The 15,962-nt window shown below is 41.1% G+C and overlaps 1 protein-coding gene across 3 annotated transcripts in view; it reads right to left on the bottom strand.

The window, feature by feature from the left end:
* The window catches only part of LRCH1 (leucine rich repeats and calponin homology domain containing 1), a 633,328-nt gene that overhangs the window by 368,781 nt on the left and 248,585 nt on the right, over window positions 1–15,962 (bottom strand). For all 3 annotated transcript variants that reach the window (XM_085621846.1, XM_085621844.1, XM_085621845.1), the window contains exon 2: window positions 7,782–7,926. In XM_085621846.1, coding sequence (XP_085477972.1) covers window positions 7,782–7,926 — 145 coding nt within the window. The remainder of the gene's footprint in view (window positions 1–7,781; window positions 7,927–15,962) is intronic.

Here is a 15,962-nt window from a genome sequence, read left to right as displayed (position 1 = left end):
TATCTTGGTATTCGCCTTAGTAGCCAGGTGGAGGATATAATTACTCTCAACTATGAGCCACTTCTTAAATCGGTTAAGGCTAAGCTACGCTGCTGGCATCGGCTTCCCCTCAGTATTTTTGGGAGGTGCAATGTAATAAAAATGAATATATTGCCTACGTTTTTATATTTGTTCCTCTCAATCCCTCTCCGGGTCCCAGGATCTTTTCTCAAGCGTCTAGAAAGTGCTATCAGCAGTTTAATTTGGGAGTACAGGTGTGCTAGAAGGGCTCTCAGCTTTATTAAATTGACTTACAAACAAGGGGGCTTTAATCTTCCAGATTTTAATTTGTACTACTGGGCTGCAGGGCAGATCTAGAACCTATTAAACAGGCATGAATCCGGTTTATCTACACTGGCTTACCAATTAGCCTGTGGTCCTTCGATTGGGTTTATTCTTTACAGGACTATAGATCCTAATTATTACAAATGGTCAGATTTAAGGTGGTCAGAGACATAATCAGAATATGACAGGAAATCTGTAAGAAATGCTCTCTGCCTTCGATACATTACTTTAATGTTTCATGAGGTAATCCAACATTCCCTGAAATATTCCAGGACTTTGTCGGGAAAGCCTGGCAACATATGAGTGGAAGTAACCTAGGGCAGCTGTATGACAGCCAGGGGTTGCACTTATTTTTCTTATTAAAAGAGGAGTTTGGTTGCAGATGCTGCGCGCAGACAGGCAATCCATAGCTTTGTTTTGGAAGAAACCCCACCCCCTCCACCACCAAATGGCCGCTTGGTTTCTACGTTTGTGGCACGTTTTAGCCCTTGAATTGCTCACTGCACGTATCAATCACGCTAATACCAAATTCACCCGGGTTTGGCAGCCCCTAATACGACATCTTTCTAGTATGGAATATTCTCGATTGGTTCCCCCTAGGTTACGTGCCTGCAGCTGTTTGAAGTCTGAGGGGCCAGAGGCCCTCCGGAACCAAAATCTCCACAAAAAAAAGGCCTCACCTCGCCCTCTGCAATGGGACCTCTGCCCCCCTCCATCCACAGGCTATATTTAATGCAACTTTCCTTGCTCCCTCGCTTGGTTGAGCGGTTTGACCCTCTTCCGGTCTTTTTTCCTCTTCTTTCTTCCTTTTTAATGTTTGTGAGATATATGCCCCTAGTGTCGATCAATTTGATCTAATAGGTTGTTAAGTGCATGAGCAGGTGATCTTTCTGGTTGCGTTATATAAAACACCCAATGCTGTTGGCTGGGGAAAATCTCGATAAGACCTTAGTGATGTCCATTGCCTCTCCTGTGTGACCCTCGAACTCTGAGAAAAGTTATATAATCGAGCCCGGATCAGTGGCATATTGTTGCTTCATGCTTTTCTTCCCCTCTCTTCTCCGACACTGTGGGCCAGGATGTGTAGGTACTAACTCCTTTATTTCCGTTTATTTGTAATGCTCTGACACCCAAATTGAGTGACAATGTTCTTCTTATGTCTTTTTTTGGTGGGGCTACATATGTTTCACTTGTGTGTTACATTTTCAATAAACATATTTGAAACAAAAAGAGGAGTTTGGGCTTCTGCAGAACTCTTTTTTAAAATATCTGCATGTAAGGCATTACTTCCTACACGGACAGAAACTGCTAGATATACCATATACTTCAGAAATATTGTCAGGTGTATATGGGAAGTCTGTTAAAATTTCAAATAGTACATTCATCTCATTAGCTCACGACGACAGCATGCTGATATCTGCTAAATTAAGCTGGCTTCTTGTATCTGATATATCAGCAAAATATATACAGGAGGCCTTGGATACTTTAGATCGATCAGTAGCATCCGTTAGTTTGAAACTGAAGCAGCATAGGACAATCTTTATGTTGAATTATATGCCAGAGCTTATTTCTAAGTGGCCAAAATCTCGAGTTTCTGTTAAGTCGTACTGCCTAAAATGTAAGCTACCATTCCAAACATTAACGAGTTTTGGGTACTGTTAAGACAGGTGTTTGAGTCCAAATCTGACCTAGCTAAGGCCAGAGGCGGATGTATGTCGTTACAACGCACACTTTTACAACGCATGCACTTACAACGCATTTTTTACAACGCAACATCCACTACAACGCATTCCATTACATAGCATGACACTACAACGCATTTTTAAAAACTACCTTTACAACGCATTCCATTACATCGCATACTACCTTTACAACGCATACCATTACAACGCATAATATTAAATTGCATTTAAGGTAAGTATTAGATAGTATAGGAGTAAAAATTACTATTCTAACTCCAGGGGGTGCAACAGTAGGGTAAGTGTTGGATAGTATAGGGGTAAAAATTACTATTCTAACTCCAGGGGGTGCAACAGTAGGGTAAGTGTTGGATAGTATAGGGGTAAAAATTACTATTCTAACTCCAGGGGGTGCAACAGTAGGGTAAGTGTTGGATAGTATAGGGGTAAAAATTGCTATTCTAACTCCAGGGGGTGCAACAGTAGGGTAAGTGTTGGATAGTATAGGGTAAAAATTACTATTCTAACTCCAGGGGGTGCAACAGTAGGGAAAGTGTTGGATAGTATAGGGGTAAAAATTACTATTCTAACTCCAGGGGGTGCAACAGTAGGGAAAGTGTTGGATAGTATAGGGGTAAAAATTACTATTCTAACTCCAGGGGGTGCAACAGTAGGGTAAGTGTTGGATAGTATAGGGGTAAAAATTACTATTCTAACTCCAGGGGGTGCAACAGTAGGGAAAGTGTTGGATAGTATAGGGGTAAAAATTACTATTCTAACTCCAGGGGGTGCAACAGTAGGGTAAGTGTTGGATAGTATAGGGGTAAAAATTACTATTCTAACTCCAGGGGGTGCAACAGTAGGGTAAGTGTTGGATAGTGTAGTGTAATATTATGCGTTGTAATGGTATGCGTTGTAAAGGTAGTATGCGATGTAATGGAATGCGTTGTAAAGGTAGTTTCTAAAAATGCGTTGTAGTGTCATGCTATGTAATGGAACAGTAGGGTAAGTGTTGGATAGTGTAGTGTAATATTATGCGTTGTAATGGTATGCGTTTTAAAGGTAGTATGCGATGTAATGGAATGCGTTGTAAAGGTAGTTTCTAAAAATGCGTTGTAGTGTCATGCTATGTAATGGAATGCTTTGTAGTGGATGTTGCGTTGTAAAAAATGCGTTGTAAGTGTAGTGTGTTGTAAAAGTTGCGTTGTAAAGGTTGTTCCCCCCAGAGGCCCTCGCTCCTGTTTAAGGTTCAAAAGAATTTGGTCTAGGTTGCGATGGGAATAGTCCTGTTTCAGTACTTTTACATTACGATGTTAAATAATGTTGTGGTCTTTATTTGCTTTTTTTCCCTAATCCCTTGATTATTTCCTTTGCTACCGGCTTTACCTAGCCTATGTTTCACTTATGTGTATCATCCTATGTCTGTGTCAAATTGTGTTTGGTTTCTATCTCCCGTGCTGTATTGTTGTATTGTTGTATTGGCTAATTTAAAAATAAATAAAAAGAATTCAATTAACTATATCTGGTGAATTTAGCTGCTGTTTTAGGTTAAAATGATATGTTCTAACTGACATTGTCACCTTACTAACGCCCCTTTGACCCTTGTTTTTACTATGAAATTCTACGTTTTTTTTTTTTTAACCCAACTATAACTGACACTTTAACTTTTGGAATCCTATTGAGCAGTGCTTGTTCCTTTCCCCCATGACTGGATATGCACTACAACAGTGAATACTTAATAGGACATAAAGTTAAGGTGCTTTGGGGAACTCTCCGACATACCTGAAAGGAGTAGAGTCCCTGCACTGCTTTCAAATAAACAAAGGCCAACATGCTTAGTAAAAATTAATTCTTAGCAGCCCTTCTGTTGGCTTTCAAACAAACAAAATTCCCTAGACATGGACCAACAATGAAAAAGAAACTTTATTCATGGTATGAATTGCTCAAACAAACAACTCAAGGCTTCCTGCAGGTCATAAAGTTGCTTTACTAGCTTAGCCACACAGCTGCATAGTTTGCTGTGCTGCCACTAAAAACCGAACAGCATACAGTCTGCATATTAATTCCTCACAAGATGTCTACCCTATGACTACGAAGAGGAGGAACAAACCTGGACAAGATACTACTACTAGATTTATTAGCCCAATCCTTTATTGATATTGCAAAACAAAGAAAAAGGCAATGTGATACTGGTTAGCTCTCTCAGTGCACCAACACCCCACAATATATAATTTCCCAAGTACAAAATCTTCATTCAGTCAATCTTTGTCATTTTTCTGATGAATAGAGCAGCAGGATGGGGTGTTAAATTCTCACCAGTAACATTTTTATCTGCTGCAATCTAAACTTAATGTGGTGCAAACAAATCATCATCCATGTGCATTCAGGACATAGGGTGGGACTGGGTCACTGGGAAATGAGACAGGGAGGGATGGAAACAGTAAAGTTTCTTGGAAGAGCAAATTCAAGGAAACTGTACTTAGAAGACAATTAGGAACAAGAAAAAAGGATGAAACAGTTAACAGTAGGAATTAACGATGGAAGGAAGAAATGAAGGACACATTTTTTATAAGCACCAAAAAAACACTATCCCATGATTTTGTATAAAGTAAAGAAAAGAGCAAACGCTGATAACCACTGATTTTACATCTTTAAACACTTTGGAAAACACTGAAAAAGCCTCACCTGAATTCACAACAAATAAAACAGAAACCAGGAAAGCCAAGGAATGAGTTTATCTTTTGGAAAAAATATTACCACGGGAACTCTATCCCTGTAAGAATCTGCAAAGGCAACTATTATCTACTGCAAGAGACTGCTTAGGCACATGATAGTAGTATTCAGAGCTAGTGGAACATTTGCTTACTATATGTTCCCAAACAGAGACTATTTTAGGCAAATACAACACTAGATGGCCATAAAGAAAGGTATATGTTTGCCAGACTCTTGTGAAAGAGTATTGTGGTGCCATTCTTAAACCAGGTCTTGCTAGTTTTTTTCCAAGAGGAACAAAAGTTGTAAAATGGTATTGTTTAGGCTATCTTCATAATTGGTGCCACATTGATTACTGCAGAGGAGTGGCTTAGAAACAGCACAAATGAGCAAAAGCCAATCAAAGGTGTCCAAAGCCATGAGGGGTTGTAGAGTAACACACTATACGTTAGTGTTTGCAATGAGTTGTACATTAAGCTACAAAGTTCATATCCTCTAAACAAACCTGTTATTTAATTTCAACAGGTGATGGTCTGCTGGGAATATAAAAGCATCAGGATAATATTAATGTATGTTTTTTAATGCTTTCACGTAGTTGAAAACTCGCTCTATTTCTGTTTTCTCTTCTGGAGTCATAAATGTGTTTACCTTCAGTACATTCCTTAATCTTCTTTCTCCCTCCTGTCTGGGCTGTTTCCAGTTGCTTTATCTGGGACTTGTGTCAAAGCGTTATGGGATATGGGCTTGTGTTCACCCAATGAGAGCTGCGGACATTAGCCGGACAGCTTGCATGCATCTTACCAGATGAGAAGCACGGACCTAAACTCCAACGTGCTCACCGGCAATTCCATGGCACGACAACCAGCAAGATAACTGCTTTGCTCTAGCATTGTCGATGCAAGCATGAACAGGTAGTAGAGCACAGGTTCCTCAACTATCACAACCTTCACCCATCTATCCACCTCCTAATCATTTAAGAGCAAATCCATTTGGGACACACTTTCAACCACCCAGGATACTGAAGCCACCTTGAGTTCTTTCAGTGGTACTTAGAATGTAGCCTTCATTGGCACTGATATAATTGCCCAGCAATCTGAACAGGTAAATAATCCGAAATGTATCAACAAGAGCCAACTGTCCTTTCTCCACTGTCAGAGCCCAGCCAGATGTCCATGTTGGGTGATTTACCATTACCCTACTAAAGTGGATAGAGAATTGTAGTACGATTCAGTCCTTAAGAAAGAAGTAGGTGTGAACTTTGACTTGACAAAAGATTGACCCATCCATCGATAAAAAACTGCTAGATTTTAATGACTGGCGGCACACGTTTCTGTGAACGATATAGTTTATCAGGCTCATTCTGGAAAAGCTGGGCCACAACAGAAACAAATGTCAATGTTTACTCATGATCTACTTATGATACAAGGATGCTCCACCTGAAAACTGAGCTACAATCTACAGAGTTCAAGGAACTTCTAAATCTAGTTCTGAGACTGGCTAGGTCTAGAAATGAAGAATCAGTGAATGATAAAGTAAGCAATTAGAAATACATTTAGAAAACACAAAAGGACTACAGAGAAGTGTAACCAGTGCAGATTGACTGAATTCATTGTCCTTTGGGTGGCAAATGCAGATAGAAGACTTTCAGTACATTGACAGTATTTGACAGATTGCAGCAGTGCATTCTATGGCATTTACACCTTGTTGGGGACAGTTGAAGCTGGGATTTTATTTTTTATTCGGTTTCATTAGCAGTGCCGAATATGGGAATACACCTAGTAAAGGACTTAAAACAGGAGGGGCATTCCACCCAAATCCCTCCCAAAATAATAAATAGCTTACTTACTGCCCTTCTCAGCTCCTCACTGGACTTCTCTTTGTAGCTGCAGATGATCAAGAAGCGCTATACTGGTATACAAGCTCCTATGACAAAGATCTACTTTTCAGGGCTGCTGTTACAGTTGCAATAAATGTGCATATAAGCCTCTTGAAACATCACATGCGTTTTTTTGTTCTATTGTGAACCTATTCTACACTCACTCTGTAGAGTGGATTGAGTTTTAAAGTTCAGTATAGTTTACGCACCAGCTTTATATTTGACTTCTGTTGTCTTGGAATTAACTGTGCCCAATATGATGGTGTCACCAGCTAACCACTAGCTAATCAGAGCAGGCGGTGACTCCATAAACCAGAATTTAAGGCTTGTCTTTCACAAAGGTCAAACCTGGAAGTCACTGAATAAGTTTTCTTTCCTAAAAAACAATATAGCGGATGTTGTTCCCAGTTACAAGGAGGGTCAAGTGAATGTACAGAACACGGTGCCTCAGAAACCCGTGCTTTAAAATAGCTGTATGTTAAAATACTTAACTCAATATCAGCATGCACGTCAAGGTAATTAAACACTGGAAACATAACACCACTTCTAGATACCGTGACGATATGTTGGTAGTAGACATTGTGGAGTCGATTTAAGTGAAGTGCAGGCAGACTAAAAAAAAGAACTTCATATTTTGGCATAAAATTCTTTAAAATGAGAGCCACAGCAGTCAGTGTTTTCGAGTGGAGCGGATCTCACCATCTCAGCGAGGTGGTTGGACTTCCACATGTAGATATAAGCTGCACTCCTATCAGTTTACCACAGCCGAATAGTCTAGAAGCCGTGGACTTTGTATTTCAGGATCTGATTAACCCCATTCCATTAATTTGTTAAACATACAGCACTGTCATGTTTCTTTCGAACGTAAAATAAGTCCCATTATTTCCCACTGACTACTTCATTCTGTGACTGTACAGATAAATATTTGTTCAAGTGGCATGGATTTTCAAGGTACATGCTGTGGAAGGGGGCACACACTGGCTATGTTGATTCCAAGGAGTAAAAAAAAAAAATCTGTGTGTTTTAAAATGGTGAAGTAATTAATAAATGAAGCAACCTCATGTGACCAGAAGAAACCACAGTTGCAGCAGCATTTGCAAACATCTTGCCGGTACACCTGTAGACCTGAGCAGACAAGGAAGTATATTCAGGTTCTTTCCGGGTATAGTGAAATGGAATTGCGTGCTTACCCCACATTCAAGTAAGTCAGCATCTGTAAATGTCCTATGGCATCAGGAATGCATTTGATGCAATTGTGATATAGGTTCAGTGCTTCTAGCGACACAAAATGGCACACTTCCATTGGCACTTCCGTAAGCCTGTTTTTGGAAAGATCTGGGAAAAGAAGAAAGAAGATAAAGATATTGAACCAATAATAATGTTTCTAGTGTTGGATTATATTATTCTTTTCAAGATACATCATATAAGACCATCATACATCGGTAAATAATGTAACATATTCCACTACTCTTATTTCACTCTCCTTAACTTCTTTAAAAGTCACTTGATATTGCAGAACCTACTGAGTTGTAAAGACCAGTACTATCCCAGGTCATTTACCGAAAGAAGGGCGACACCTATCTTTCTAAACTGGAAGGTGCGGAATCCAGGAGGTTCTCCACCTTGTGATGCTCAATGACATGTGCTGCATTCAGACTCCTGGATTCTGCTTCTTCCCCTCTTAATGAGGGTTTGTCTCACACATTCTCATCCAACCAGCTTGGCACATATGACATATTTCCTGGTTAGCAAAAGCACCATTGCTTTCAATACAGGGTGTTTTGGTGTTTGGGTCATGGAGATTATAATGTCAGGGTTGGGTGTGATCAACTTCCTTCACAAGCAGATGACAAGAGGCCCTGATTAACTGCTATGCTCACAGGGGTAGATGTGCTCAGATTCACCTACCGCTAAATTAGATTAACAAGCGATCGGTTACCGCAAACAACCTCCTAGCGGAACCAATATTAGACCATGATATCACAGGCTTAGCGTCTGTTGAAAGAGACTGGAATAAAATAGGTGTGTTGAGGGCAGAGTTTTGTTGCACTAGAAGTTCAGACTGAGTCAATTCACAGTGGTTTAATTGGAACTTGGAAAGCTCATCTGCAGAACCATGGCAGAGCTGAGCATGGATTTAGAGGTGAGTGAAATGTAGACTGAATCATTGAATAGAACTCTACAATTGAGTGTTATCATGATTAGCTTCTGAAGCTTCTGCTACCAACACGGTTGGTGAATCATCCAGGTCTGTAGTATTGTCTCCTAGGGAAACAAATTGTCAATTCCTGATGATAATAATATTTATTATAAAATATAGAAGTATATTTATCAGACATAAGTACTATGGACATCAGACTGCAGCATTTCCTACATTCTGTGAGCATTTCTGTGGTGAATAAGATTTATTCAGCTGACTACTCAGTGCTACATCTACGTTTCTGGACTTCGCTCAGTTGTCACTTTCATGCATGTTACCACTTGTGATTATCAAGGGACAGCCTTCCATGAAAAAATCTCACACGGGTAAATAAAGGGCACATAACAATAACAATTTCTTCTCCCATAACTCCAGTCCCACCCATCTCCCAAGACTCTAGGATGATTTAGTCCAAGCCTAATCTAGGTGGAAAGTTATAAAAACGAATGCTTCACCGTTACCAGAAGCCTTGGATTACCACCAGTGATGGTCCAAATGTCAGTTGAATTCAAAGCAAGGCTGTAATGCATTGTGCTTCAAGACGTGGCTTTGACACAGTGTCATAACAAAACCTTATATGGAGGGGCTCCCCCTCCGGACTCAGTCAAGAGCTCTCAGGCCAGGGTACTGTGCTGAGGGGGCCCCCTGGAGCTCAGGGCACCGCGGGGGCCTATGTTACATCACTGCTTTGAAACTGAAACACAGTGGGAGTGACTAGGCTAGAATACCAATACAAGTAAACCATGCCCTTAATGCACATCACTCTATTTGTATCAGTACAGTAGTAAAGTTACCACTCACTTCCACCACTGGATGAATGCTGGTCACTTTAAAGGCTCTCTTAGGATCAGACTAGGAGGGTGTGTGGTTGTATCTTTGTATGCATACAAAGTGTCATATTTTATTAGAATAAACTCAAATAATTCCTGGTACATCAATATGTTTCTGCAGGTTACCTCTTCCTTCGGATACCAATATAGCTTCTCACCTGGAAGCAGGTCTTTTGTTATGTTAAAATTAATTTGTAAAGCGCACGTACACTGGGGAGGTTTCATGGCGCTACTTTGCTTAATACCCAGGTTCAGATGCGCAGATTAGAAGGCCTGACGGAAGAGCCAGGTTTTAAGAAGGCCTCTGAAACTGAGGAGATTGGTGCAGAGGCATATTTCGGAAGGAAAAGAGTTGCAGAGCAAGGGGGCCAGAATGGAAAACCTGGCACCACCAGTACGCTTTAATTTAAAAGAGGGGGCGGACAGAAGTGACTTATGTGCTGAGTGAAGATTTCGCGTGGGAACGTACTTGTTGATCAGGTTAGTCACAAATGGAGGACTTTTCCCATTGAGTGACTTAAAAATAAGGCACCTGACCTTGAAGGCGCAGCGCTGGACTACAGGTGGCCATTCTCTGCTAGTCCTTTGCCTTGTCAATGCCAATGGAGTTTGTTCAGAGTTTGTGCAAAACTTTATTGTGTTAAAAGATGCTGGGCCCTAGTCAATCTAAAAAACAAACGGTGGCCAAAATAAAAATATATTTTATTGGTCTCAAAAAGCATACATTGCCATATTAGTCCCTGGCATCCACGTGAACTAATGTGTGTGTGAATTCCCTCACTCACAGTGAATTTAGCCTTTGGCTGAAGCAGACTGACCTACTGCTCAATGACGGGTGCTGTACTGGGCACAGGGAAAATGTGAATGACAATAACTAACCAATGGATGAAGAGGGCTGGCAGAAATCCTCTATAAGTAAAAATGTTCTACAAACAATTTTAGTAAAACAGAAAGGTCTTGAATAACACCAGGCATAAAAATAGCTATGCTGAATACTAAAATCAGAAATTTAGGCCATTTAAAACAAGCATTTGCAATGCAATAGGTCTCGCATTTGCGAGAGTTTAAGCTATTGGCATTATAAATGGCAATGCCTTTTATTGATCTGTTTTGCTAATTAACACATAAATAAAAGGCATTATCATTTACAATGTCAATAGCTCAAACTTTTGTAAATGCGAGACCTATTCAAAGAAGCGGCCACCATTGTCCAGGGCTGCTCCGAAAGTGAAAGCGCATATGCTGCAGGAAAGCATGTTTGTGCCTACAGTAGGAGAAACTCATTAAAGAAAATAGCGCTTACAGACTAAAAAAGACAAACTGTGTAACAATCAAAGTAAAAGGGCCAGTCCTCATGGGAGGTTACAAATTAAGATAAAGCGGTACTAAGGAGGGACTAACAAGCCTATTAACAAATCAGAAGCCAACATTTACTTAGGACAATGACACAAGCCAATGACAAATATTGGGGGAGCTTCCATGCTATACTCCGATAAAGTATGTTGCAGAGCAGCGCATGTGCTGCCCAGGCTCGACCTTAAAACCTTGGCATTTATAATGCCAATTACTCATCTCCAACAAATGCGAGACCTATTGCATTTGCAAAGCTTGTTAATGTACTTCCACCGCTGCATACAATCCTCACTTAGTGCATCTGTTAGACTACAGTTAACTAGCAAATCCTGGGACCTACCGAGACTATACAAGTACCACGTAATTTGCATGTCGAGTTAGACAGCATTGTCTTCCCAGGACCCATCTGCGCTAGGTTTTCCAAGCTACCTAACTCAGTAGGGTTTGAAGTATGAAACCATCACACCACGAAAATTGTTTCCAGATATTAGCAGGCAAGGTTTTAAAAGAGCAGCCAAAAGGTCTCATTGCATGTATTTCGGAGGTCCACGCGTGAGTATCTTATCCAGTATAAGTTTTGCATTTTGGGATTTAAAGTGAAAGTCCATAGAATCAGTTCTAGAATGGAAATCCAGGGCAGGACCAATTGCTAGCATGGATCCAGGGAATGCGAGTCATGTATTTGCTGCGCTTTACATTCAACACGCACCTCTTCTTAACTTGAATGAATGTTACCAGTAATTTCTTTAGAATTTCCTTCCGAAACCTGTGAATCCAAAACTACACCGCACATGAGATCATCGGCGGCGGCCATACCAAGGTCAGGCAAATAAACTGGTTTGTGTGAAATGAAAGGAAGGGCTCTTTGTTTCATCATTCGCAAATCGTATGGCGACCTGATCCTATCATGGCCGCCAGTGTGACACGGACTCATTTACATTTACGGAAAATAAGGTTATGAGGTAGAGGGTAATGGGAACACTTCCTGTTGCACATGTTTTGGAAGTAGTTTTCAATTGCTTTAGTAATAGTGTAACGCGAACTTCACCAGGTCGTCCGCACCCCATCAGTTGCATTACCGTCTCCCAGCACCATGAAACCGGTATGTGAAAGGAGAATTTAACGACAAAAAGAGCGGTGACTGATTCTTGTGATATGATGGGATTGGCGCAGGCGTTGTACTAGAACCGCAGAGAAATGTTCAAGGTGCAGAACTGATATTTGGATGAGAGTCTGGGGGAACAGAGGAAGGATGACTGAATTGCTTAGAGATGTGAGGAGCAGGTGAGCCGGAAGCGAAGAATGGGAGCTCATAAGTGAGAATTTGCAAAGAGCTCTGGTTGATCGTTGAGAATGAGAGAAGAGAGGAACAGCTGATTGGAAACGGAGGTGGACGGCAAGCTCGAGGAAGGGGAGGGATTTTATTTTTCAGAAATATGAATAGTACGTAAAACATGACATAGATGCAGCTGTGCTCCCCATGCAGCTTCGTTTTACTGAGACCAATGAGCAGCACTTAGCGGTAATTCTGATGACTGTATTATTATGATGCGCTTTACGAGCATCCTGCTGTAAAGTGAAAGCAAATGTAAAGTGAAAGCTAATTTGTGCGCGCGCTTGGCGGGGGAGCGGATCCTTTGAAGTACAATGCCAAACGGATTGGATGGCGGCACGATGCGCGTGATTGTGCGCATGCTCGCCATGCAATCCGCTTTTCGGAGCACTTTTGGGAGCCCCTTACAATAGTCTCGCTTTGCGATCGCTTACGCGATAGCAAGGCGAGACCTAAAAAGGTACAATCCGAGAGGAGGAGCTTGAAGGCAGAACAAGAAGCATTAAGCAAATAGAACTACTCCAATCACACGTCGGAATGACCGTATTCCAGGGACGAAACCTATAGACTTAACTCACTAGAGCATATAAACGAGCTGTGCATTTTGCTCTATGCTGATGTACGGGCAGTGTTTTGTTTAACCTGGTTGAAAGAAAATAAAAAATAAAGTGCTAAGAGCCATAGGGTGCAGGCCGCTTTGGGGGGTTGTGGCCACACTTTGCCTTTATAGCTGCAGTGGGGTTCTGCGTACATAAAGCTTTGATGTTCAGTTTAAACGTGACTCTTCCTGCCAGACCTTTGACTGCCAGGAGTTGCATCTGGCTGATAGAAGAAGCCAGATAGTACCTTTAACGCTGCCACTGGTGGGCCCTTACTGCACGCTTCACCTGCCCTCTCATGATGGTTTCAGCCTGTGTATTTCATACATAGGCTTTCAGCTCTACAGGCTGACTGCATGATATTCTATGCCTTTCTACAAGGACTCTGAGATTCAGCATTATGTCTATGTAAGAAGCCACAGAACAGGAATTCAAAGGAACAGATGGACCCAGCTGAGATCTGTAGAGAGTTTTCACAAGGCTCTAGGAGTCATATAAAATAACGAGAGCCTACCACCCTATAATTCAGAGGTCCCCTCACCCATTTCATTTCTATATCCCACACTCCTGCTGCCCCCAGTGACAGAGATCCTTCTAACCAATTGTACAGAGAGCACGTGGCACATACACAGCACAGAGAAGACATACAGACCTTTAAAACAAATGGGAAGGCTCTGGCACATGTTTTTGTTCAGGAATAAATACCATTAAGTATGCAAATACGCGATTATCAGAGGGGACTCATTGTTAAGAGATGCATAATATGGTGTCTAGAGACCTAGTTGAAAAATCGTAGTAATAAAGGATAACGGACTACACATATTTGGTATATAGTTTGAATATAATATTCTTTACGTATTTAAAAAGTTAAATGACATGAATAGGCAAACTAATCTCACGTTTTAATAAGAACGCGATCTTCATCTTTCCATAGTGCTTAAACATAACTTTTCTATTCAGAGTGCTTAGAAGCGTCTAGGGTGCTTCACATAGTAACTGGAAATAAGTGAATTGCTATATGAAGTGTTTAGTGTCATGGGTGGGTGTGTGTACAACATGCTCAACTCTATCCTTACGCTACATGAAGGGCGTAGTGGGTGCTTTCAAACTACTCAGTTGGGTCAAGATTGCAATGTCTTGAGTGCTATTGCTAAATATAATTTCTTTTACAGGTTTGTAAAGTGCAAACTTTGCCCAGGTGCATTAGAGCATTTTACTTTGTACCAGATTGCATTACACAAAGTCAGGTTTGTTTTTTCTCCTTTTTTCTTTTTTTTTTTAATTACACAGGGGGATATTTGGGTCCAGGTGTACAAAAGCATGTTTTATAGTCCCAAATGGCCCGATTCACAGAATCAGCCCGTTTGGTATCACAAACATGCTTTTTTCCAAAGTACAAAATCCAAATTGCGATTTGGTAACAAGTTGCCAAATCGCTATTTGGGTTTGCACTTCAGTACTCGGAAGGGGCGTGTTTAGGGCGTCCCTGCCAAATACCCAATCAATATTGCATGTATTAAAAACAGTAACACTTTACCACTGGTTCAAAATTGGTAGAAACACATCCACAAAAAGGGAGGGGTGACCACTTCACCTTTGAGAATGTTAAACAAAACATTTTGTCAGAGCAGCCAGTGGCTCCACAAACCACTGCCTACTCTTAAAAAAAAATGAATCTTAAACATTTATATTTAGGAAAAACAGATGCATTTAGAATTAAAGGAAAAGAAAAGATTGCTTTATGGTAAAGCAATCACAACACACAAACATGGTCGTCTGCTGACCGCAGCAGGCAACGATCCCTGTGATGGCGATTACTCCTAATGGGTTCAAATTTCGACCTACCTCCATGATATTCATGGGGTAGGTCAATTTGCAAGCCACTATTAATCGCTAATTGAAAAATGTAACTTTCATACATATATAATAAAGATTAGCAAATGAGTCTGGAAAACAATATGCTATTTGGAAATCGATATCCTAAAGGTGCCCTAAATGATTTGCCCAGATTCACACAAGATGTTGAGCTGGCGCCCTGACTCAAACCTGGTTCCCTAATTCCAAAGTCAGCAGCTCTGCCTGTTAGCCACATCTCCTCCCCTGCATAATGCACTTAGCAGTTTCTTGCATGGTTTACAAAGTTGTCAGAGTTCGTGAATGCCATTAGAAGCTCTTATATTAACTGGTCAAGTCAAATTTAAGTTACTGTTTTAATAATGTGACAATAACAATCCTATAAACCTATGGAACACATGCACTTCAGAAGCATTTTGATAGGGTACGCAAGGGGTCAGTTGTCTCTCGCTGCTGCATAATGTGACTAGAACGGTTTAGTCCCTTTATCAAGTGCCTTGAAATGCCATAAGTGCTATGCCAGGTTCTTAAGGAGCCAAGAGTTACCTAGAAACAGCCCCAAGGAATCGTCTATAGTGCTTAGAAGTATAACTGGGAGCTGTATAAGGTGTACGAACATGTGTTGCCTTTTAAAATAAATATGGAAAATGAAAACACACGAGTGACAAAGTGGAGGGCGACAGTTCGCACGTGTAGCCCTAGAGCTTTTGTGGGTGCAGCGCCTACAATTAAAAGTGTGTCTTACTCTAGAATTGAGGACAGCTACATTGGAGAGACGGAGGAGGCTGACTCACATTTAATTGAAGTAACTCAAGCCGTGCAAGGCAGCAGAAGCCATGGCCTGTGACAGTAGAGTTCACAATCTTCCATGTGCCCCTTCAGGCGGCTGCCACCCTACCTCGATACTAACGGAGCACGTGGCATGTGTGGGAGCGGCGAACTCCAAACTCCATGACCTGCTGCAACCCCCAGAGATGCTTCTCGGTGCATAATTTGAGAAAAAATTAAGTGCCAGGGCCCAGCTCGGTAGACCACTACAGCCTACACCATCCCTTGCCAGCACTGCCAGTGACGGGACCAACATAAGTACTAACCATCGTACTCCTACAAGTGTGACCATTCAGACTATTTCAGACCACACAAAGCTATAATAATGGCATGAGAGGCTAGTGTTATTATTTTTTCAATGCATATTGGCTTAA

This window comes from Triturus cristatus, chromosome 8 (genome assembly GCF_964204655.1).
Source record: "Triturus cristatus chromosome 8, aTriCri1.1, whole genome shotgun sequence".
NCBI classification, from domain to species: domain Eukaryota; kingdom Metazoa; phylum Chordata; class Amphibia; order Caudata; family Salamandridae; genus Triturus; species Triturus cristatus.
The sequence above is the reverse complement of the archived record's forward strand: the minus strand, read 5'-3'. Positions and strand labels throughout refer to the sequence as shown.